This window comes from Amblyraja radiata, chromosome 1, assembly GCF_010909765.2.
Source record: "Amblyraja radiata isolate CabotCenter1 chromosome 1, sAmbRad1.1.pri, whole genome shotgun sequence".
NCBI lineage: Eukaryota > Metazoa > Chordata > Chondrichthyes > Rajiformes > Rajidae > Amblyraja > Amblyraja radiata.
This window is the reverse complement of record NC_045956.1, coordinates 156,932,609-156,955,952: the sequence shown is the minus strand read 5'-3', so window position 1 is coordinate 156,955,952 and position 23,344 is coordinate 156,932,609. Positions and strand designations below refer to the sequence as shown.

The 23,344-nt window shown below is 43.3% G+C and overlaps 1 protein-coding gene across 4 annotated transcripts in view; it reads left to right on the top strand.

Moving 5' to 3' along the window:
• The window catches only part of dcc (DCC netrin 1 receptor), a 1,158,836-nt gene that overhangs the window by 1,038,470 nt on the left and 97,022 nt on the right, over nucleotides 1-23,344 (top strand). For 2 of the 4 annotated variants that reach the window (XM_033033465.1, XM_033033449.1), the window contains exons 17-21: nucleotides 668-849; nucleotides 2,397-2,535; nucleotides 6,806-6,913; nucleotides 17,905-18,099; nucleotides 20,847-20,879. In XM_033033465.1, the coding sequence (XP_032889356.1) occupies nucleotides 668-849; nucleotides 2,397-2,535; nucleotides 6,806-6,913; nucleotides 17,905-18,099; nucleotides 20,847-20,879 (657 nt within the window). Of the gene's footprint in view, nucleotides 1-607; nucleotides 850-2,396; nucleotides 2,536-6,805; nucleotides 6,914-17,904; nucleotides 18,100-20,846; nucleotides 20,880-23,344 lie in introns of all 4 variants that reach the window. The other 2 variants (XM_033033455.1, XM_033033441.1) reach the window with 1 other exon arrangement.

Below are 23,344 nucleotides of genomic sequence, written 5' to 3'. Positions count from 1 at the left end.
ATGTGTTACTATGTTAAAACCATTACATCAGTACAAATTGTCGCAGGATGTCCAGAATGGAGGCGACGGCTGCAACAGGCCTTTGTGGCCAGCTGCAGCTGGGAATGTAAAATGGCGCCAAAATGGTGCATCTTGCAAATGGACTCAGTGGGCTGTTCTGTGCATACTGTACTGAACGGGGTGACTGTGCTTATGTACAAGGATAGTCTTGCTGAGCTGTATGCAAAAAATGTATTTCACTGTATCTGGTACACATGACAATAAAGAAACCATTGACCATTGTTGTTGCTATGGATGTAAACTGCGGGCCTACCATACTACCAGGTCCAATTTTATTCACCTCAGACAAAGGAAACAAAGCGCGGACAATGTATCAGAACCACAGATAGTCTCAGCATGTTTTAATAAATGATTGTCCAATTACTGGATTATTCACATGTTTGATATCTTGGCTTGCCTGACTGAATTAACAGTATTTTCTTTTTTAATTTTCTCTTTCATTTCATGTCATTTTTTAATTTTGTATCTTTCACTTCTTGCATATTGCCACTGTTTCCTTTTTCTGCTCCTTAATTTGATGCATGTTTTGTTAACTGTCATGCCCCAGACCCTGTTGATCCCTTAGATGTTGATTTGTTTCATTTGTTCGATGACCTTCCTACCTCAGTCCCAGATACCTCCACCCCCATGCTACCACCTGTAGGTGTTCAAGCCGTGGCAGTCAGTCACGACTCCGTCAGGGTCAGCTGGGCAGATAACTCAGTGCCTAAAAACCAGAAGGGAACACCAGACATCCGCATTTATACTGTTCGATGGAGAACAAGCTACTCTGCCAATGCCAAGTACAAAGTAAGTGTTAATCCACGTTTTCTTGAATCCTTTTCTTTCTTAAAATTATTTCAAAGAATAGCAATTTCTAATTTGAAGTTAAACGTTTTTTTTTTGTTTCTTTGTTGGTTAGTTCATTTTATTTAATTTCTGTTGTTAAAAAGGTGAGCGAAAGAAAGCCATTTTGACATTTTACTAGGTAAATGTACTTCTTTTACAGACATGAGTAATGCACAGCAGGTAATTCCTACATTTGCTTGGTGGTCAATGTTGAAGTAACTGCACTCATCCAGGGAGGCAGCATGACTCACTTGAAAGTTAATCACCTGCACTGTCTGTGGTTCGGCAATTGCTTTTGGTCTTGGTTCAATTGCAGTATAATTGGTTCTGGAATCAATGCGGACCTGGTAATACTGAGCTTCCATGCTCAAATTCCAGTCATGAAGATTTCCCACCGAGGGAATGGGTTGGTCTTTCGTAACCTGATCTTTTAAGGAGGAAGAATGAACAATCAAATAATTCATGTTCACAAGTTATAGGAGTAGAATTAGGCCATTCGGCACATCACGTCTACTCTGCCATTCAATCATGACTGATATCTGCCTCCAAATCCAATTTTCCTGCCTTCTTCCCATAACCCTTGACACCCGTTCTAATCAAGAATTTGTCTATCTTAAAAATATCCTCTGACTTGGCCTCCACAGCCCTCTGTGGCAATGAGTTCCACAGATTACCTGCCCTCTGACTAAATAAGTTCCTCCTCACCTCCTTTCTAAAAGAACACCCTTTAATTCTGAGGCAACGACTTCTGCTCCTAGACTCTCCCACCAGTGAAAACATCCTTTCCACATCCAATCCATCCATGCCTTTCATTATGCTGTAAGTTTCAAAGAGGTCCCACCTCAACCTTCTGAACTCCAGCAAGTAGAGGCCCAGTGCTGCCAAATGCTCATCATATGCTAACCCACTCATTCCTGGGATTATTCTCGTAAACCTCCTCTGGACCCGCTCCAGAGCCAGCACATCCTTCCTCAGATATGGGGCCCAAATGTATTCACATAATGCTCTTCATGGGCATTGCTCTTCCTTCCTCCCCCCCGAACCCCTGATATTTTGTATGTCACCAAGGTTCAGGCAGAGGAGAAATGCACCTGCATCAGTCTTCCAGCTAGATTCATGTCTTGGGGTAAACCAAAGGTGAGCTCATAACTCCAGCAAAATTGTGTTTTATCCCACAAAAGAATAAATCTTGACTTTCTCCAGTCTAGCTTATCAGCTCCCCATTAACTGATGGACACAACAAAGCTGCAATTAAAGCTACAGGCCCCCACTTTATAGTGGGTTACGTTCCAAGAAAAGCATCCATTTAGGGATTTTGGAGCTAATTTTATTCTATATCATAATTTTTTGTGCATTGTCTAGAAAATACTGAAAGGGCAGACTTGCATTACCCAAGCAGCCATAATGTGTGGTTTGTCTGTATAGAATTACATTTTCTTCAATAGATTCCACCTTCTCTGTTTGCAGTCAGTAACTCACCTCCAGTGTTTTTTGTCTTTTAATTGCAGTCTGTGGAAGCAACAAGTTTGAGTCACACGGTTACAAATCTCAAACCCAACACCATGTATGAGTTCTCCATCATGGTGACCAAAGGACGGAGGTCAAGCACATGGAGTATGACAGCACATGCTACAACATATGAGGCTGGTAAGACTTTGTAAACTGTCTGAACCGTGGAAAGCCAGCTGGTCTAATAACCATGCTACATCTTCTTGGCTGAATGAATGGGCAAACTCGTATTCAGGGGTTTACAGTCACGTAGACGTTGATTTTCTGCTTCTTCCAAAATTGTGTAGCATGCTGTGATTGCAAAGTAAAATGTTAGTTACACTTTGCGATAGTGATAACCAAAAGTGAGGAACTTAAGAGTCATAAACTTATATAGCACAGAACCAGGCCCTTTGGGCCAGCATGCATATGCTGAGCCATCAGTACTAATTCCATTTACCAACATTTATCAGCATTTGATTCACATTCTTCTATGTCCAACCATCTTTGGCTGCTTCATCAATGAACTTCAGTCAATCATAAGGTCAGAAGTAGGGATGTCCGATGATGATTGCACAATATTCAGCACTATTCACGACTCCTTGGATAATGAATGAGTCCACATCCAAATGCAGCAAGACCTGACATCAGTAGGACCAGCACCTGCATTTCTTTTGTTTCTACATTTTGAGAGCAAAATATTTTATGCAGGCCTGGGCTGACAGATGCTAAGTAACATTCATTTCACACAAGTGCTGCACAATGACTGTATCTAAAAGGAGAAAAGCCACCTATCACTCCCTAACATTCAATGATATTATGAAAATCCCAGGAGTTGTCCTTGACCAGATATTGAACTGGAATAATCATGTACACAATGTGGCTGCAAGACCAGGTCAGAGGCTAAGTATCCTGAGATGAGCAACTCACCTACTCACTCTCAAAGCTCAGTCCACCATCTGCAAGGCTTGATTCTGGACTGTGATCACACAGCCTCCATTTGCCTGGATGAGTGCAACATCAACAAGATCAGCACAATACAGTATAACACAGCCTGCTTGATAACCAGCCACTCACTCCTCCACCAACACCAATGGCACGACAGGATGCACTGCACAAATTCACCAAGACTCCTTCGACTGCTCCGTCCAAACTTCCTTGACCAGTTACAAGGACCCATGCAATAAAGGCATAGAAACACCGCCACCTGGAATTTGCCCTCCAAACAATGCATCGTCCTGACTTGAAACTTCATCACCAATCCTTCACCATCTCTGGGTGAAGGAATGATGTTATATCCTAGAATCACATTGCTGACAGCATTGTGTGTCTACACACACCTGAAGGACTGGAGCAGTTCAAGAAGGCAACTTATCACTGCCTAGTAATTAGGGATGGGCAATTAAATGCTGGCTTAGCCTGCGAAGCCCACATCCCTTGAATGAATAAAAACAAATCAAGGTTTCATCCAGGCACTTGAGCACTTACTTCCACCACCCACACAGGCAGCGTGTTATAGAATGCACTTTCTTCAGAGCATCACTGTCCCACTACTAAGCACAAGGAAGAGTCCAACATCAGAACCGAGGATGTAGCCAGGACGAGCGGGTCTGAGCTATAGGGGTGGGTCTCTATCCTTGGAGCGCAGGAGGATGAGGGGTGCTTATGGAGGTGTATAAAATCATGAGGAATAGGTCGGTTAGATGCACAGAATCTCTTGCCCAGAGTAGGGGAATCGAGGACCAGAGGACATAGGTTCAAGGTGAAGGGGAAAAGATTTAATAGGAATCTGAGGGGTAACGTTATCACACAAAGGGTGGTGGGTGTATGGAAGAGTTAGTTGAGGCTGGGACTATCCCAACGTTTAAGAAACAGTTAGACAGGTACATGGCTAGGACAAGTTTGGAGGGATATGGACCAAGCGCAGGCAGGTGGGACTAGTATAGCTGGGACATGTTGGCTGGTGTGGGGAAGATGGGCTGAATGGCCTGTTTCCACTCTGTATCACTATGACTATGACACTATGACCTATTGGCCAACTTGACGTGGGCGCTGAAAATTAGATGAGAGATGCTACACAGTAAAATAGAACATTTAAAATAAATAAGTAGCAAAATATTAAATATACCAATCAACTTGGCCAAGAAGTGATCCAACAGAGACCTTTACGATTAAATAAGGTTTATGTAGGTTGGACATATTGTTTTTTAATTCTGGGAACTTAAAGCCATCAGTATAAAATAATCAGCTACTGAATTTATCAGTGAATTTAGAACTAATTTCTTTACTAATTGCGAGAATGTGGGAATCACCCCTGAAAGAAATGCTGGGGACAAGTTAGCTGAGAATTAAATATGTTTGTGAGGGGGAAGTGATTAGGTTATACAAATATCATTGGGCAAGGAATGATGGAAAGAGTATGACCATACTATCTGAATGGTGGCCGATTAGGAAAAGGGGAGATGCAACGAGACCTGGGTGTCATGGTACACCAGTCATTAAAAGTAGGCATGCAGGTGCAGCAGGCAGTGAAGAAAGCGAATGGTATGTTAGCATTCTTAGCAAAAGGATTTGAGTATAGGAGCAGGGAGGTTCTACTGCAGTTGTACAGGGTCTTGGTGAGACCACACCTGGAGCATTGCGTACAGTTATGGTCTCCTAATCTGAGGAAAGACATTCTTGCCATAGAGGGAGTACAGAGAAGGTTCACCAGACTGATTCCTGGGATGTCAGGACTGGATAGACTGGATAGACTCGGCTTGTACTCGCTAGAATTTAGAAGATTGAGAGGGGATCTTATAGAAACTTACAAAATTCTTAAGGGGTTGGACAGGCTAGATGCAGGAAGATTGTTCCCGATGTTGGGGAAGTCCAGAACAAGGGGTCACAGTTTAAGGATAAGGGGGAAATCTTTTAGGACCGAGATGAGAAAAACATTTTTCACACAGAGAGTGGTGAATCTCTGGAATTCTCTGCCACAGAAGGTAGTTGTGGCCAGTTCATTGGCTATATTTAAGAGGGAGTTAGATGTGGCCCTTGTGGCTAAAGGGATCAGGGGGTATGGAGAGAAGGCAGGTACAGGATACTGAGTTGGATGATCAGCCATGATCATATTGAATGGCGGTGCAGGCTCGAAGGGCGGAATGGCCTACTCCTGCACCTATTTTCTATGTTTCTATGTTTCTATGCATTGCGTATTAAGGTGAGCCTAGACTCTGCGCAAATGGCTAGTTTCTGTGTTTTATATTCCATATGATTCTACTTACCATTGTTGTGAGGTCAAATGAACTGTCCAAATATATGATGAAAAAAAATTTAATGGTGACTTTGCTGAGGAAGTCGAATATAAACTTGCTGAAAAAATGTTTCCAAAAGCATAGCAAAAAAGGCAAAATACTGAGATAGCAGCTCTGTGAAGGACATGGCACATACACAATGGGCGTCTCATGCTGCATGATTCTTTGACATTTTGATGTTTTCTGTGTTGTCCGCCTGCTATACATTACTTTTAGCTGGATTGAGGGCAGTCAACCAGTGTTCCAGTGAACGCAGCAACACTGTGCAGGGGTATTGTTGCATGGCTATCTCTCCGTGTTTCATCCAAGGAATTGTTGTTGAGAATGTAAGCCTCCGTAACGGTTGAATTACTGACATCATTGTAGTTAATCCATTCTGTTCCAGATCCATGTGTGAAAACCTTCAACAGAGTTGACAGTCGTGATCTAGAGCTGCAAACGTAGTTAGATGATTTACCCGTCCTTATCCTGAGAAGACTGTTGATACTAATTGTGAAGCAGCTGCTGTATAAGCTGAAATAAATGCAGTAACCTATCACAGTTTTGCACCATGCAATGACCCCTTGGCGTAAGAGTCTTAGTTACCCACTAAAATAAAACTGCAGAGCCACTGGAGAAATATCTCATTCTTTGACTTCTTTTGACAACTGTACAGTTTGTACAACTCGATCTGCATCTTGGCCCAATTTGTTAGATCTCCACACTGCTTCTGCATTGTACTCTTAGGCTGTCAACAGAGGCATAAGTAAAATCACTTTGAAGAATGATGACAACATTTTGGTGTTCCTGCCTGGACCCATGCCAATTTTGAGCAAATTTGTTTCAGCTCAAGATTATGTCAGTGAACAGATTATTCAAACAATCCAGTTGATGCAGGGGAATGCTTCAGTCGCTGAGCAAAGGTTCACTTTGTAGTGAACAAAACCTGGCCTTTATTAAGAAGGTACCCATTGCCAGGATCCAAATGGGGTATGGTGTACCCACAGATTAAGATTTGGAAGTGTTCTGCTTAGATTCATGACTCATTTCACTTGGCCTTGCCAGTATCGTCATCAATTTTCAGCACTAACGATCCATAATTAATATAACACTGCTTTCTCTTTCCTCCCCTCTACTCTGCACTTGGATAATAGCTCCTACCTCAGCCCCAAAGGACCTGACTGTTATTAGCAGAGAAGGAAAGCCTCGAGCCATCATCATTAGCTGGCAACCACCCTTGGAAGCCAATGGAAAAATTACAGGTAAATGGCAACTTCATTTCTAAGAAATCTTTCACGATACAATTCAGGTGCACAATCCAATTCCCATTACATTAAAATTATGTAAGGCCATTAGCAACTGAATCATATCTATTCCCATTCATTCTCATAGTTAATAAAAACCATATTTAATTATTAAATTAAAATTCAGTTTTTTAAAAATATTGTTTTCAGTATTGCTCGATTTTTCAGATTGAACCATCCCTGAAAACTCAAATGTTGCTCTCCTCACCGATGGGTCTTTTGCTTAGTGAATCAGAACTGATTTCCCCTGGAATTAAATAAATTAAAATTGATAAGCATTTTACTATGTCAGGTATCATGTAATGGTTAAATGCTGCTTCTTAATTTATCTTCCCAATTCACTGGTTCACTTTCCAAAGCTGTTGACATATGGGGAAGAGATATTTGTTTAGGTTTCTCTTTAATCCTGAAATAAGATCATACTAGAAGCTCAAGGATCACCCCCAAATAGAGACCTAGGCCAAACAACAAGTTCAAAACAGGTTGTTCCTTGAGAACACTTGGAAGAGCGCCAAATTGGACCGGCAAGATGGTTAACACAGCTCAATACAGCTGGACGGGGAGAAGAGGAGGTCTCAAACCAGAATCAGTAATCCAGATTTATCCTATGGATCTGGAAGGAGAATTCCTGCTTTCTTGAATCAATGTAAAAGTCCTCAGTTTAAAGGATTATGTTAACCATTTTGCGACAGGATGCTGATCAAAGACATACAGGTTTGTAGGTTAATTGGCTTTGGTAAAAACATTGGAAATTGTCCCAAGTGTGTAGGATAGTGCTAGTGTACGGGGATCGCTGGTTGGCATGGACTCAGTGGGATGAAGGGTCTGTTTCCACACTGTATCTCTAAAGTAAATGAAGCCATTGATTAGACTGCAATGGGAACCACAATATTTCTGATTAAGTTCCTCCGGCAAATGCAGAACACCATATGGTTGACTTAACACCAGTATTACATGGATACCTAGAAAATTAAATATTGTTTGAGATGTTTTTCAGGTTGAGCATGGTCTAACAAAATTGAATATTCTTCGTTCTGTTATTCAATCATAAGAATACTCAAACGATGCCTAGTTTCTACCCAAGCCTGAGAGTGTGCCCAGCATACGTAGGTTTTCCAGAATGGTAACTGAAAATAAGGGGCAGTACAGACAATAGTTTGATGCCTGCTGTTTAAGGTTCCACAAGAGTTTTACAGAATATAAAGGGAACCAAAGGATAGATGGAGAATAACTATTTTAGCTGCATTCAGAATTTAAGTACAGAGACTACTGTCCAAAAATAAGACGTGAAGGTACAAAACATTTCAAATTTTCAGATCAGTAGCAGAAATTTGGAAGTCGCCTCCACACACAGGTCAATTGTCAGAATTAAATCTGGCTTGATAATTATTTTTGCTAACCTTAGGAATTGAGGAGGAATCCAAACACATGGAGTTAAGTCGCAGGAGACACAAGAAAATACAGATGCTGGATCCTTGTGTAGAAGTGCTGGAGTATCTCAGTGGGTCAGGCAGCATCGCTGGAAGACATGGATAGGTGATGTTTTGGGTTGGGATCCTTCTTCAGACTTCAGGTAGTAGGAGCAAGAGAGCTGGTGGCACGACAAAGACTGGCAAGTGATTGGTGGAATATGTTTGGCCAATGGGTGGACAAGGGCTAGAGAGGTGGACAAAGGACTGTCCAGTGACCTTTTCTAATTTGTCAGTGCCAGAAACGTGCTGTCTCTTATGTACCGCCTAGGCGAGGCCTGTTGTGTGATTTTATCCGATTGCATGCAAAACAAAGCATTGTACTGTATCTAGGTACATGTGTCAATAAAGAGTCATTGAATCATTGAGATGCCAACGATACACAAGGGTGACAAAAGATAATTTGCGAGAGAAAAGAAGACAGAAAAGAAACAGAAAAGCAGAAAGCTGTCAGGTTAGGAAAGAAGACGAGTGAAAAATAAAGCCAGAGGGAGGGATATAGGTAGAAAGGGATGGGTAGCGGCGAAAAAATGGTCAGGATAGTGAGAGAAATGGGTGTGCACTGGGGAAAGAGAGGGGAGAAGAAAAGTGGAGCACGAACTAAAATTGGAAAATTCAATGTTCATTCCGAAGGGTTGAAAGCTACCCTTACGGAATATGAAATATTGTTCTTCCAGTTTGCATGTAGGCTCACTCTGGCAACAGAGGAGGCCCAGGACAGAAAGGCTGGTATGGGAAAGGGACGGGTAGTTTAATATGGATGATCCAGCAGGCCTTGGTCTCACTCATGTACAGGAGGCTACATGGAGAACACCGAATGCAATAGATGAGGTTAGAGGAGGAGCATGTGAGCTGCTGGAGTCCTTGGATGGAGATGAGGGAGGAAGTGTTGGTACAAGTGTTACATCTCCTGTGGTTTTAGGGGGAAAGTACTTGGGTAGGGGGTGGTTTGGAGGGGAAAGGATGAGCGAGCCAAAGAGTTGCAGACAAAGTTCCCAGGCTTTGTCCTGCCCAAACCTCTTTTCCAGCTTTCTTCTCCCAATCAATCTGAAGATGGATCCCAACTTGAACCATCACCAACCCATGTCCCCCAGAGATGCTGCCTGATCCATTGAGTTACTCCAGCACTTTGAGTTAAGTCTCAGATCCAACTCATGGATTAAATAACATAATCCAATTACAAGGACTTCACTGCACAGTTTGAAACATAGTTATTTTTACACTTGCTTGAAGTTTGAAGTTATGCATTTTAATGTTCTGAAAGGGGAGAAGTCAGACACTATGGAGTACTAAAGGGTTTTAAGGGTTCAATATGAAAATCATTAAAAATTAGCGGGCAGGTACAGAAACCAATTAAAAACACTAATGATATTCTGGAGTTCACATGCAGTCTTGCCAGAGTTCACCAGAATAATGTCAATGTAACAAAAAAATCTTAAAATACGTTGAACAGGCTAGACTTTTATTCCATCGAGTTAGAAGTTTAAAGGATAAAGTGACTGATTTGTTTAACATGATTAAAGGAGCTGATAAGATGGAGAAATATCATTTCCTGTGCTGAGGGAGATCAAATAAAATAATTATATTCTTTAAATGAGAGCTGGGCTGTTCAGAGGTGATGTCAGGAAAAAATCTTTCATATAGGAAATAGTGGAAATCTGAAATTAGAGTCATAGTCATAGAATCATACTGCATGGAAACAGGCCCTTCGGCCCAACTTGCCCATTCTGACCAAGATGTCCCATCGACACTAGTCCCACCTGCCTGTATTTGGCCCAATATCCCTCTAAACCTTTCCTATCCATGTACCTGTCCAAATGTCCTTTAAAATGTTGTGTTAGTACCTGCCTCACATATCTCCTCTGGCAGCTCATTCCATATACCCACCACCCAAAAGGTCATAAAGGCTTGGTAAACTGACCATTTCAAGCCCAAAACTGAACAAATTATCCGAGTAATAATGGACATAACTGAAGTAGAGTATTTAGAGTTTTAGCTTAGTTTAGTGATAGAGCGTGAAAACAGGCCCTTCGGCCCACTGAGTCCATGCCAGCCAACAATCACCCCGTACACTAGTTCTATCCTATACACTAGGGATAATTTACAGAAACCAAATAATCTACAAACCTGCATGTCTTTGGAATGTGGGACGTAATTGGAGCACCTGAAAAGCAACCTATGTGGTCACAGGGAGAACGTACAAACTCTATGCAGACAGCACCTGTAATCAGGTTCGAACCCGGGTCTCTGGCGCTGTAAAGGGCCTGTCCCACTTTGGCCATTTTTTTGGCGACTGCCGGCAACTATCACAGTTGTAGCAGGTTGTCGAAAAAAGCAGCGACTGGACCACCGCCTACAACAATGTCTACGACAAGCTATGACAACCTACCACCTAGTCAACGTCAAGCTACGGCAAGCTACTGACAACCGGCGACCCATTAGGACGTCCACCTATGACCACACCTACATACCAACCTACCACCACACAGGCGACAACCTACGACAACCAAAGTCAACCTACGTCCACCCACGACAAGCTACGACAAGCAACGACCCTGTCAGCGACAACTGAAGACAATTCAGTCGCTAGTACCTGTCGCTGGTTGGCGTAGGTTGACATAGGTAGTCGCCAATGGAATTCACCGAAGTCAGCACCCGGCAACAACCACCATCACCTGCCGACAACCTGCGTTATCCTGGCGACAACCTACAACAGTACCTACGACAGGAGAAGACAAGCTACGTCAAGCCCAAAGCCGCCAACCAGAAAAAAGTTACGACTCTTTAGGCAACTTGAGGAGACTACTCTCGACCATACAGGCGTCACACCGCGACCATGTGGCCATAGCCTAGTCACCTGTAGTCGCCGAAAAAATTGCCTAAGTGGGACAGGCCCTTCAGGCAGCGACTCTATCGCTGCACCACCGTGCTGCCCAAGCAGATCATCTCGCCTTCATAGACAATCCTTCAGGATTGAGGACTGCTTGCTTCCACTCTGGTTCAGTGGATTCGGAGCTGGCTGGATTCTAAGGCCACCATGCTACGAATCATAGAGTCATAGAGTGATACAGTGTGGAAACAGGCCCTTCATCCCAACTTGCCCACACCGGCCAACATGTCCCAACTACACCTGTCCCACCAGCCTGCGCTTGGTCCATATCACTCCAAACTTGTCCTATCCAAGTAGCTGTCTAACTGTTTCTTAAATGTTGGGATAGTCCCAGCGTCAACTACCTCCTCTGGCAGCTTGTTCCATACACACACCACCGTTTGTGTGAAAAGGTTACCCCTCAGATTCCTATTAAATCTTTTCCCCTTCACCTTGAACCTATGTCCTCTGGTCCTCGATTCCCCTACTCTGGGCAAGCGATTGTGTGCATCTACCCGATCTATTCCTCTCATGATTTTATACATTCATTTCTAGATTACTCGATGGCAAACTAAGGAGAGATGCTTGATCTTGAAATGCCCTCTTATGTTTCATTTCAGGAAAACATATTTCAGAGACTCATTCACATATTACAGCATAGATGCACTGAACGATCTTGGGGTAACAAAAAGCTTTTTTGTGGCAATAGACTAAACTGAAACTGAACTGAACTGAGCTGAAGTTGTTTAAGTCCATAACTCCTTGAAAATGGCAACAAGAGTCAACAGAGTTTTATTGTCATGTGTCCCAGATAGGACAATAAAATTCTTACTTGCTGCAGCACAACAGAATATGTAAACATAATACAAGAACGGAAGATAAAAATTTGGTGTGTCTATAGACCATAGACCATATATACACAATAAATAAACAGATATAGTGCAATAATAATAATAGACTGTTATTGTTCAGAGCTTAATTGATGTTGTATTTAATAGTCTGATGGCTGTGGGGAAGAATCTGTTCCCGAACCTGGATCTTACAGATTTCAGGTTCCTGTACCTTCTTCCCGATGGCAACGGTGAAATGAGTGTGTGACCAAATCCTGAGAAATTAGTGTGTGACCAGGATGGTGTGGGTCTTTGGTGATGGCAATACACAAATAGATTGGGTAGTAACAAAGGCATATGATATGGGGCATTGTTTCATTGTTTGGGGCATTGGGTAGGATAGATAGGAATGTGCCCATCGGGCCCACAATGTTTGTGCCAAACATGAAGCTAATTAAAACTGATTTCATCTACCTGTACATGATCCATAACCCTTTAGTCTCTGCACACCCATGTGCTTATCGAAAATCCTCTCAAACTCCTCTCTCCTATATGCTTCCACCACCACCCTTGGCAGTATGTTCCAGGCTCATACAACTCTCTGTGTAAAAAAACTTACACCGCACATCTCCATTAAACCTTCTCCCTCTCAGCTTGTAGGTGAGCCCTGCAGTGTTGGACATTTCCACCTTGGGGTAAAGGTTCTGACTGTCTATCCTATCTATGTATCTCATAATTTTATTTACTTCTGTCAAGTCTCCCCTCAACCACCAACCTAAGAGTCAGGAAGTCATGCTGTAGCTTTATCAGACGCTAATTAAGTCGCATTTGGAGTCTTGCCAACAGTTCTGATTGCCCCATTATGGGAAAGGATGTGGAGGCTTTGGAAAGGGTGCAGAGGAGTGTTGAATTGAATTGAATTGAATTGAATCCTTTATTTGTCATTCAGACCTTTCGGTCTGAACGAAATGCTGTTGCCTGCAGCCATACATGTAATAATAACAAAACACAATAAACACAAATTAACATCCACCACAGTGAGTTCACCAAACACCTCCTCACTGTGATGGAGGCAAAAGTCTTAGAGTTACTGTCTCTTCCCTCCTCTTCTCCCTCTGCGCCGAGGCGATACCCCACCGGGCGATGGCATCAGTCCCGCGGTTCAAGCTCCGCGGCTCGGGGGGTGGTCGAAGCTGCCCGCAGCTGTTGCAACGGGTACTCCGGAAAACAGGCACCAGCCTGTGACCTGCGAGCTCCCGACATTGTCCTCCATTGGCCCGCGGCCGAGCCCCGGATCCAGGTCGCCGCCGCCTCAGCCGCTGTAGCACCGTCTCCGCTCCGCACCGGGCCGCCCACAAGGCAGCGTCTCAGCCCCGCACCGGGCTGCCCCCACGGAAGCACCTTCCAGCCGGGAGCCGGTCCGCCCACACGGCAGCGTCTCAGCCCCGCACCGGGCTGCTCACACGGGAGCGCCTTCCAGTCGGTAGCCGTGCCGGCCACACAGGAGTGTCTCAGCCCCGCACCGTCCTCCCTCACCGGAGCGCCGAGTCGTGCCGCTACCCGGACGCCGCCACAGCTCGAAGTCGGCCAGCCTTGCGTTGGTGAGTCCTGGCTGGCTCTACCTCCGGACCCTCGAGGTCGGTCGCAGGTTGGAGGCCGCCAGCTCCGCCATTAGGCCTCAGCGCAGACGGGGGGAAGAGAAGGGGGATACGACAAAAAGTCGCATTCCCCCGAAGGGAGAGACAGAAAGCTCTGTTTCACCCTCCCCCCACACACATAACACCACCTAATAACCAAAAAAATTACTAAACTAGACAAAAAAAAACCAACATAAAAAGTAAAAACAGACAGACTGCAGGCGAGCCGCAGCTGTATCACAGCGCCGCCACTTCCGGAGAGGTGTTACCAGAGTGTTGCCTGGATCAGAGGGTATTCCCTACAGGACAGATTTGGATTGTTTTCTCTGGGATGCCAGAGGCTCAGGCGAGACCTGATAAAAGTATAGAATTTCTACTGATGATTGTATAGAGGACCTGTCCCACTGTACAAGGTAATTCATGAGCTCTCCCAAGTTTAAAAAAAAATCAAACTCGTAGCAAGCACGTAGAATGAACGTAGCGGATACGTCGGAGCTCGGGACGTCTCTTAGCGGCTCGTAACGCTCACAGCAGGTACTCGGGAAACGCGGTAAGCTCGGGAAGACTCGTGAAGTTTTTTCAACATGTTGAAAAATGTCCACGAGAGCTCCAAGTACCTACGAGCGGCTGTTACCGTAATTCTCCGAGTTTGAAGCAGGGGAAACTCGGGTGAACACTTGAATTAGCTCGTACAGTGGGACAGCCCCATTACTGTACAGTCCACTGTATTGTCAAATCTCAATGATCAGGGTACAATCATTAATCCTCTGCTGTGGCTATCACTACACATCAACATGTGGTGCACTGGTTAACAGAGTGAGTGATAGTCAGCCAGAGATAAATAGTTCAATGATATTTGAAGGCTGTAAAATGGAACTGACAGGTATAAACTGCTTAGGTTGTATTCTCGTGTTATGCAATGCCATTTAAAGTCTTTGTTTGACATTATTGTGACTTTAAAAATTGCCTCTGGCTTTCTCTCCACTTACTGGGTAATGGCTTCAAGGATGGACTTCTTATACCTTGTCATGTAGCCATTATTCACATATGATCATAGGTGATAAGAGAGGCGCATTATCACAGCTTTGGTTTGAGACTGTCAAATAATCCAGCCTTCACATGAAGTCTACAAAAAAACACATTCCAATGGAAATCACCAGACAATGACCTGAACAGTATTTTACTTCTCTCCAGTTCAGGAGTGTAAAGGTCTATTGTAATACATCCATTAGATCTGTAATTCATCATAAACTAAATATGTAATCTCCTATAATGATCAGAAACACTTCACTTCCACTAAAACAAAGACTTGAATCAAAGATAAGCACAAAATGCTGGAGTAACTCAGCGGGTCAGGCGGCATATCTACAGTTTGAAGAAGGGTCTCGACCTGAAACATCACCTATTCCTCACCAGAGATGCTGAGTTACTCCAGCATTTTGTGTCTATCTTTGATTTAAACCAGCACCTGCAGTTCTTTCCTACACACAAAGACTTGAATCATCCTGATATGTTGTCGTTAACTCCCAAATGCCTATTATTTTCCATTAATTTTCAATAAGTGCATTCTGGACCTCATTTATTAATTCCCGTTCACATTGGACTCGTCTACTCCTTTAATCCCCTCTATCTAGTCTGTATCGACTATTTATGCTATTTGGTATTTCAGCTCCGGGGTCCTCTGCAGTGCCTTGCTGTCTATTAGTCTATCATTGTACACGCTAGAATTTAGAAGATTGTGGGGGGATCTTATAGAAACTTACAAAATTCTTAAGGGGTTGGACAGGCTAGATGCAGGAAGATTGTTCCCGATGTTGGGGAAGTCCAGAACAAGGGGTCACAGTTTAAGGATAAGGGGGAAATCTTTTAGGACCGAGATGAGAAAAACATTTTTCACACAGAGAGTGGTGAATCTCTGGAATTCTCTGCCACAGAAGGTAGTTGAGGCCAGTTCATTGGCTATATTTAAGAGGGAGTTAGATGTGGCCCTTGTGGCTAAAGGGATCAGGGGGTGTGGAGAGAAGGCAGGTACAGGATACTGAGTTGGATGATCAGCCATGATAATATTGAATGGCGGTGCAGGCTCGAAGGGCCGAATGACCTACTCCTGCACTTAATTTCTCTGTTTCTATGTTTCTATTGGGTGGTAAAACCTTCAGTTTTCTTGGCCTAGTGGCTGCGATTCCTTCCCCAACCCTATTCACCTTTTTACTATCAGAGACGCAACCAGAATTTAACCCACATCCTCTTCCTTTCTTTAAGAAATTTTAGTTGCCATAGCAATTGGACAAATTGAATAGTCACAAATAATTTTAAGGAGCGTTCATAGAATGGCTCCATATTTAAGGAAGTATGTGCTTGCACTGAAGACAGCACAGAGAAGGCTCACTAGGTTGATTCCTGGGATGGAAGGGTGGGTGTAAGAAGAAACATGGAACAGGTTGGGCATATGATCATGCAAAGTTAGGAATAAGAAGAGAACATGGAAAGACACATGACATTCTGAGGGAATTTTACAATGTTGCTGCTGAGAAAATACTTTCCTGGTGGGAGTATCTAGAAATGGAGGGAACAGTTTCAGAATAAGAGGTGGCATATTTCAGGCAGAGATGAGGAGGAATAGTCATGATGCAGCTCCATAGGACTTTGGTTAGCTGCATCTGGTGGAGTATTGCATACAGTTCTGATCACCCCATTACAGGAGGGATATAAAGACTTTGGAAAGGGTGCAGTGTAGGTTTACCAGAATGATGCCTGGATTAGAAAATATTAGCTACAGCTGAAGGTTGGACATTCTTGGATTGTTTTCTCTGTAATGACGGAGGTTGCAGATAGTCTTGAATGAAGTATATAAAATTATGCAAGGTATAGATAGAGTAGACAGATGAAAAATCACATACTAGATGGAATAGCTTTACAGTGAGAGGGGCAAAGTTTAAAGGATATGTGTAGGGCAATTATTTTTACACTAAAAGTGGTGAGTGCCTGGGACAAGCTGCCTTGGGTGATGGTTTAGGCAGGTACGTTAGTGGCACTTAAGAGACTTTTGGATAGGCACTAGACCAAGTGCGGACCCGTTGGGTCCCGTTCTCCCAACGCAATATTTCACCAAACTGCGGGTGTGCGGCCTGATGGACCCGCACTGCACAGGCGCGACTGCTGCGTTCAAAGTTGTGCCGTTGACGGCAGAAATTAAGTTAAAGTTAATAAAGTGAAGAGAGGGTCCCTGGAGGCGTTTGTAAAATGGAACAAAACTTACCCATAGAGCCGTTGGGTCCCGTTGTGAGGCCAGGCAAGTACAGACGAAAGGGGAGAAAAATGTCGATCTGAAAATCTGCAAAGGCCCCAACTGCGCAGGCGTGGATACCTGGCCCACTGCGCATGCGTGGGACTGACAGGCCTCCCCCAACCAAGCAGGCGTGATCGGCAAGTGGGGGCGGGTTTTAAATGCCAATAACTTGTAAAATATAACATTAATCTGAACAAAACGTGCTACTACACATCACAGAACAATGGTGAGAAAGGTGGGCCTAAAATTGTAGCACTATCGTGTACCATTTTTGCAGAGTTTCAAGCACCAACAAACAAACAAACAAGATGTGAGTTTTAGTAGTATATAGATGGATAGATAAGGACAGGGATATGAATTATGTGCAAAGCAGATAAGTGTTGGTCTTGTCATCATGTTTGGCGCAGACATTGTGAACTGAAAGACCTGTTCTTGTGCTGTACATTTTTTGTGCTCCATGAATATCTTCTTTCAGAGTGATGTGAATCATTAGAATTATCTACCCCTGGAAGCCATAGGAGTGGGTGATTGAATACAATCAATGCCGAGATTGACAGATATTTGAACATGGTGTCAAAGAGTGTAGTGAAAGAATGGGAGTGTTTTAAAGCCTAGATTAGATTAGCAATCGGGTTATTGATTGGTGGAGCAGGTCTATGGGTTGACTGACCTACATCTCTGCCTTTTATATTAATGCAATTCAGCAGTACAGAAGGGATAGTGTATGGTGGTGCACTGATATTGTACAATATAAACACTTCCTTCACAAGAAGGAAGGGAGTGACTTCATCATGTTAATGCATTGTTGCAACGCTGTCAGCAAATAATCCTAATTATGTTCTCCTTTATCTTCAGGGTATTCGTTGTTTTATACAGTGGAGAAGAATGCTCCGATTGATGAGTGGATAATGGAGTTAGTCAGTGGTGATAGACTGACCCACCAGATTCTGGATCTCAATTTGGACACTCTCTATTATTTCCGGATCCAAGGAAGAAACGTCAAGGGCCTGGGACCCCTGTCTGATCCGATTCCATTCAAGACACCCAAAGGTTAGGTTCCCATTGCTCACAGTCAAAATGTATAATTCTGGGCTGCTATTGAAGTGATGTGAATGTTGTGCTTTGAATTGAAAGAACCCAAGTTAGTGCACTGTATTTAGAATATTCTGCAAGTTCTTCAGACAAAAGATAGACACAAAAAGCTGGAGTAAGTCAGAGGAACAGGCAGCATCTCTGGAGAGAAGGAATGGATGACGTTTCGGGTCGAGACCCTTCTTCAGTCTGAAGATGACCAAGTCTGCCCCGCTGAGTTACTCCAGCTTTTTGTGTCTATTTCCCGTTTAAACCAGCATCTACAGTTCCTTTCTACACGATCTTCAGACAATATCTTTCAAAAGCATCTTTCAAAAGCATCTTAAAAACCCAATACAGAGAAGCTTCTAGTTGCTACCGACATAGAATTCCTAAAGAGAAACTCATATTGGAAGGCAATGGAGCTTCCTTTCACCATGATTTGTGACAGAAAGAACAACATATTTTGATACTTTCTTTTGCAAAATCATCCAAGCATTCTACTACTCATTTATTGCTCTTTATTTATCATACGCAGGTAGAAATGGCACCATATAAATTGATAAAAGAATTGATTGCTTTTGACTTTTCTGAGCACACGATTCATCCACTTTTGTATGCATGTGTATGGATAGTTAACTTCAGGATAAGCTAGAGAGGCTGCAGCAAATATTCAGAGTCTGGCAATGGAGGGGGCAGAGGTTGGACAGGTCAGCATGTGAATATGGTGAGACCATACGCAAACTGGAAGAACAACACCTCATATTCCGCTTGGGTAGCTTACACCCAGTGGCACAAACACTGAATTCTCAATTTCAGGCAACCCCAACTTGCCTTCCCAGGTACCCAGTCCCCTACCAACCACCCCCCCCCTACGCACACTTTTCTTTCTACTCCCCTGTGCCACATTATACAATTCATTTCCCCTCCTCTATCTTCTACATTTGCTCGTCCTTCACCTCTCCCTACTCTAGGTCTCCATTTCCTCCCCACCCCCACTCTCTTTCACTCACCATCTTCTCCTTCCTCATTCTGACACATCATACATTTCACTCGCCATCTTCTTAGAGTCATAGAGTGATACAGCGTGGAAACAGCCCCTTATTCCCAACTTCCAGAACTAGGGGTCACAGTTTAAGGATAAGAGGGAAGTCTTTTAGGTGAGAAAATCATTTTTTACACAGAGTGTGGTGAATCTGTGGAATTCTCTGCCACAGAAGGTAGTTGAGGCCAGTTCATTGGATATATTTAAGAGGGAGTTAGATGTGGCCCTTGTGGCTAAAGGGATCAGGTGGTATGGAGAGAAGGCAGGGATGGGATACTGAGTTGGATGATCAGCCATGATCATATTGAATGGCGGTGCAGGCTCGAAGGGCCGAATGGCCTACTCCTGCACCTATTTTCTATGTTTCTATGTTTTCCAGCATGTGTCAGCTACACTAGCCTTCCTGCCTGTGCTTGGTCCATATCCCTCCAAACCTGTCCAATCCGTGTACCTGTCTAACTGTTCCTTAAAAGTTTGGATGGTCCCTGCCCCAACCACCTCCTCAGGCAGCTTGTTCCATTCTCCCACCACCCTTTGCTTTTGAGATTCCGCCATCTGCACCCTTTTGTCTTCTCCACTAAACATTTTCAGCCACTGTTACTATCTCCATTCATCTTTCCCTCAGCTGATTCGTCTGTGAATCAATCTTTCCTCACCTGAATCTGCCTAGCCCTTGCACTTGTTTCATTCCTTCCCCTCACCTCACTACAGCAATCTCCCCTGTACATCATCAGTCTGAAGAAGGGGCACAAAGTGTGGAAATAACTCAGCAGGACAGGCAGCACCTCTGGAGGACATGGATAGGTGGTGTTTCTGATCTGGACCCTTCTTCAGACCCGATAGGTCACCTCTCCATGCTCCAACCTGAAATGTCACCGATCCCTGTTCTCCAGAGATGCTGCCTGGCTCGCTGAGTTACTCCAGCACTTTGTGTCCTTTCCTCTAAACTAGCACCTGCAGTTCCTTGTTTCTACAATCTGAAGAAAGGTCCTGACCCGAAACATTGTTTGCCCTATTCCCTCCATTTATGCTCCCTGAAGCACTGAGTTCCTCCAGCACTTTATTTTTAATCTTATGGACCGACTTTTAACTACAGTTAATTAGAGCAAGCGTCTCATCTCTTACTACTGCAAATATTCTAAGTGAATTTAGTTTGCGATGAAGTTCTCAAAGATGTTGGCATAACATTTTAAACCTGCTCATATCTTCATCTCACCCTATCAAGATATCCTTCATTTCCACATACTCCATTTACCCAGATGCTACATCTGAATATAACATATTCCATTTAAAAGCATTCAAATTAATGCAGAAAAAAGCAAATCTGCAGAATGCATTAGTATCGACATGGGAATTGTTATTTAAAAATAATTTGTTTTGTAGGTTGTTTTTATTTACTTTTGTTTTGTGAACCTCAGGGTTTTATCCAGTAGTCCAGTTATTTTTATCCCAGACCTCGTTGTTGCACCCTTTATGTGAGCCAAGAGATATTCATTTTCTGTGACTGACTGCATTTTTTCTCAAGAGTTAAATGGGAGTGCAAATGGAAAATTGCTCCTACTCCCTTCTAGTTAGTTACAAAGTTAAAGTTCTGCCAACTTTTGATTCACCTCAGGTTAGTTCCACATGGAGGCCTTTCCCTGAAGTTGTCACAATCTAATAATGTTGTCTTTTCTTACAGTTGAACACCCTGACAAAATGGCTAATGACCAAGGTACAGTAGTCCCTGTCCATCTGCTTTTCAGATTGACTCAGAACTGTGCAATAAAGAATGAATAATGTTGCTTACCATTGTTTAACACAGATACTTCAATACTATTAATAGAAAGGAAATGCCACTCTTGTGGTAATTAATGAAAAGGTACTGAGCTGAATCTTGGGCTTAATGAATAAGTAGTCTTCTTCAGCAGAACATTGTTCTGTCTTTCCAGTCAGATGCTTCAATGAATTCATTTCATTTCAAAGGATTATTTTACAAAGGATTCAGGTTTAAGAATAATCCTTGGATGACTCAGTGCATTCGTTAGTCAAATGATGGATTTGAGTTATGGCTGTTGTGAAATCAATCCTTATTTCATTTTACTTTCTATCTGTAACAAAACACTTTCAATGTAGCATCTTTTAGGTATGAGGGAGTATCCACCATGCATTTAAAGGTGTCAATCATAAACACAATCCTGATTATCTTGAAGATCATAGCAACACGAGGGCAGCGAGGTAGCGCAGCGGTAGAGTTGCTGCCTCACAGCGCCAGAGACCCAGGTTCGATGCAGACTACGGGTGCTGTCTGAACTGAGTTTGTACGCTCTCCCCATGACCTGCGTGGGTTTTCTCCGAGAGCTCAGGTTTCCTCTCACACTCTAAAGACGTACCGGTTTGTAGGCTAATTGGCTTGGTATCATTGTAAATTGTCCCTCGTGTGTGTCGGCTAGTGTTAATGTGTGGGGATCGCAGGTTGGCGTGGACTCGGTGGGCCGAAGGTCCTATTTCCGCGCTGCATCTCTAAACTGTATATAATACTCCGGGTATGGTCTCACCAGGGCCTTGTACAATTGCAGTAGGATCTCTTTGCTCCTAAACTCAGATGCTCTTGCAATGAAGGCCAACATGCCATTAGCTTTCTTTACTGCCTGCTGTACCTGCATGCTTACTTTCAGTGACTAATGTGCAAGCACACCCAGGTCTCGTTGCACCTCCCCTTCTCCTAATCTGACACCATTCAGATAATAATCTGCCTTCCTGTTCTTGCCACCAAAGTGGATAATCTCACATCTATCCACATTGTACTGCATCTGCCTTGCATCTGCTCACTCACCCAATCTATCTAAGTCACCCTGCAGCATCCTCACAGCATCCTCCTCCTCGCAGCTCACACTGCCACCCAGCTTTGTGTCATCCGCAAACTTAGAGATGTTACATTTAATTTGCTTGTCTAAATCGTTAATATATATTGTAACTGGGGTACCAGCACAATCTCTCAACTTTGATATTTGTTTTCAGTTCTGGTCACCGCATGACATAAAGCATGTGAAGGCTTTGGAGAGGGTGCAGAAGAGCCCTGCCACAATGTTAAATGCATTAGAGGGTATTAGCTAAAACGGGAAGTAAAGCAAGCCCAGGTTGTTCTTTCTGGAGTGTCGGGGGCAGAGGGGACACTTAAAATATACAACACAGAACTCGTTCACTCCTGGACTGCACTATCTGCTAGTCTAGGGGTTTACACATCACTATTTCTTTCACTCTCTCTCTTTCTTGCTCTTTCTATCTTGTTCTACTTTTCTCTTGTTAAATTTAAAATAGAAGATGTACATTAAATGTATTTTGTCATATGCCGCGGTCTATACTACTGTACATTGCTTCTAATAAAAATTAAAATTAAAAAAAATAATAAAAATATATATATATATATATATATACAACACAGAACAGTACAGCACGAGAACAGGCCCTTCAGCCCAAAATGTCTGTCAAACATGATGGCAAGACTATTTTATCTACTTCCAAAAGTCTCATAAAGGCCACTATCATGTCTGCTTCAACTACTATCCCGGGACATTCCACTCACTACCATCTGTGTAAAAAGGTTGCACTGCACATCTTGTACGCACTTCCTCTTTCTTTTTTGACCAAATTTACAACCTCTTTAGTCATTCAAGGCTCCATTATTTCCTGACCTCATCCTTCCTCCTTACTGGAATATCCCAGTTCTGAACTTCAATCAACTGGTCTTTAAATGACTCCCATATGTCGGATGTGGATATCCAAACTCTGTGTCTCCCTCTTCCCTGACCGTGTCTGAAGAAGGGTCTCGACCCGAAACGTCACCCATTCCTTCTATCCAGAAATGCTGCCTGACCCACTCAGTTACTCCAGCATCTTGTGTCTATCTTTGGTGTTAACCCAATGACAATTGCTTCCCTTCCAGAGTTCCTGCCTAATAAAGTTGTAGTTTGCCGGTTCATTAGCTTCCCGCAAGGTCCAGCCTTCTCCCTTGTCTCAAAACAATCTTAAAACGAAACACTCCAGGGGAGGCCCACGTGGCCATTGGGAGACGATACAAACTTCAGATGGGTTACTCTGGATTTCAGGATCGAACCTTGGTTGAAGTAGCCATGAGGCAGCACTGTGCTACATTATCGTCTTGCCCAATTATATTCTTTCACATCTGACCATCGAAGC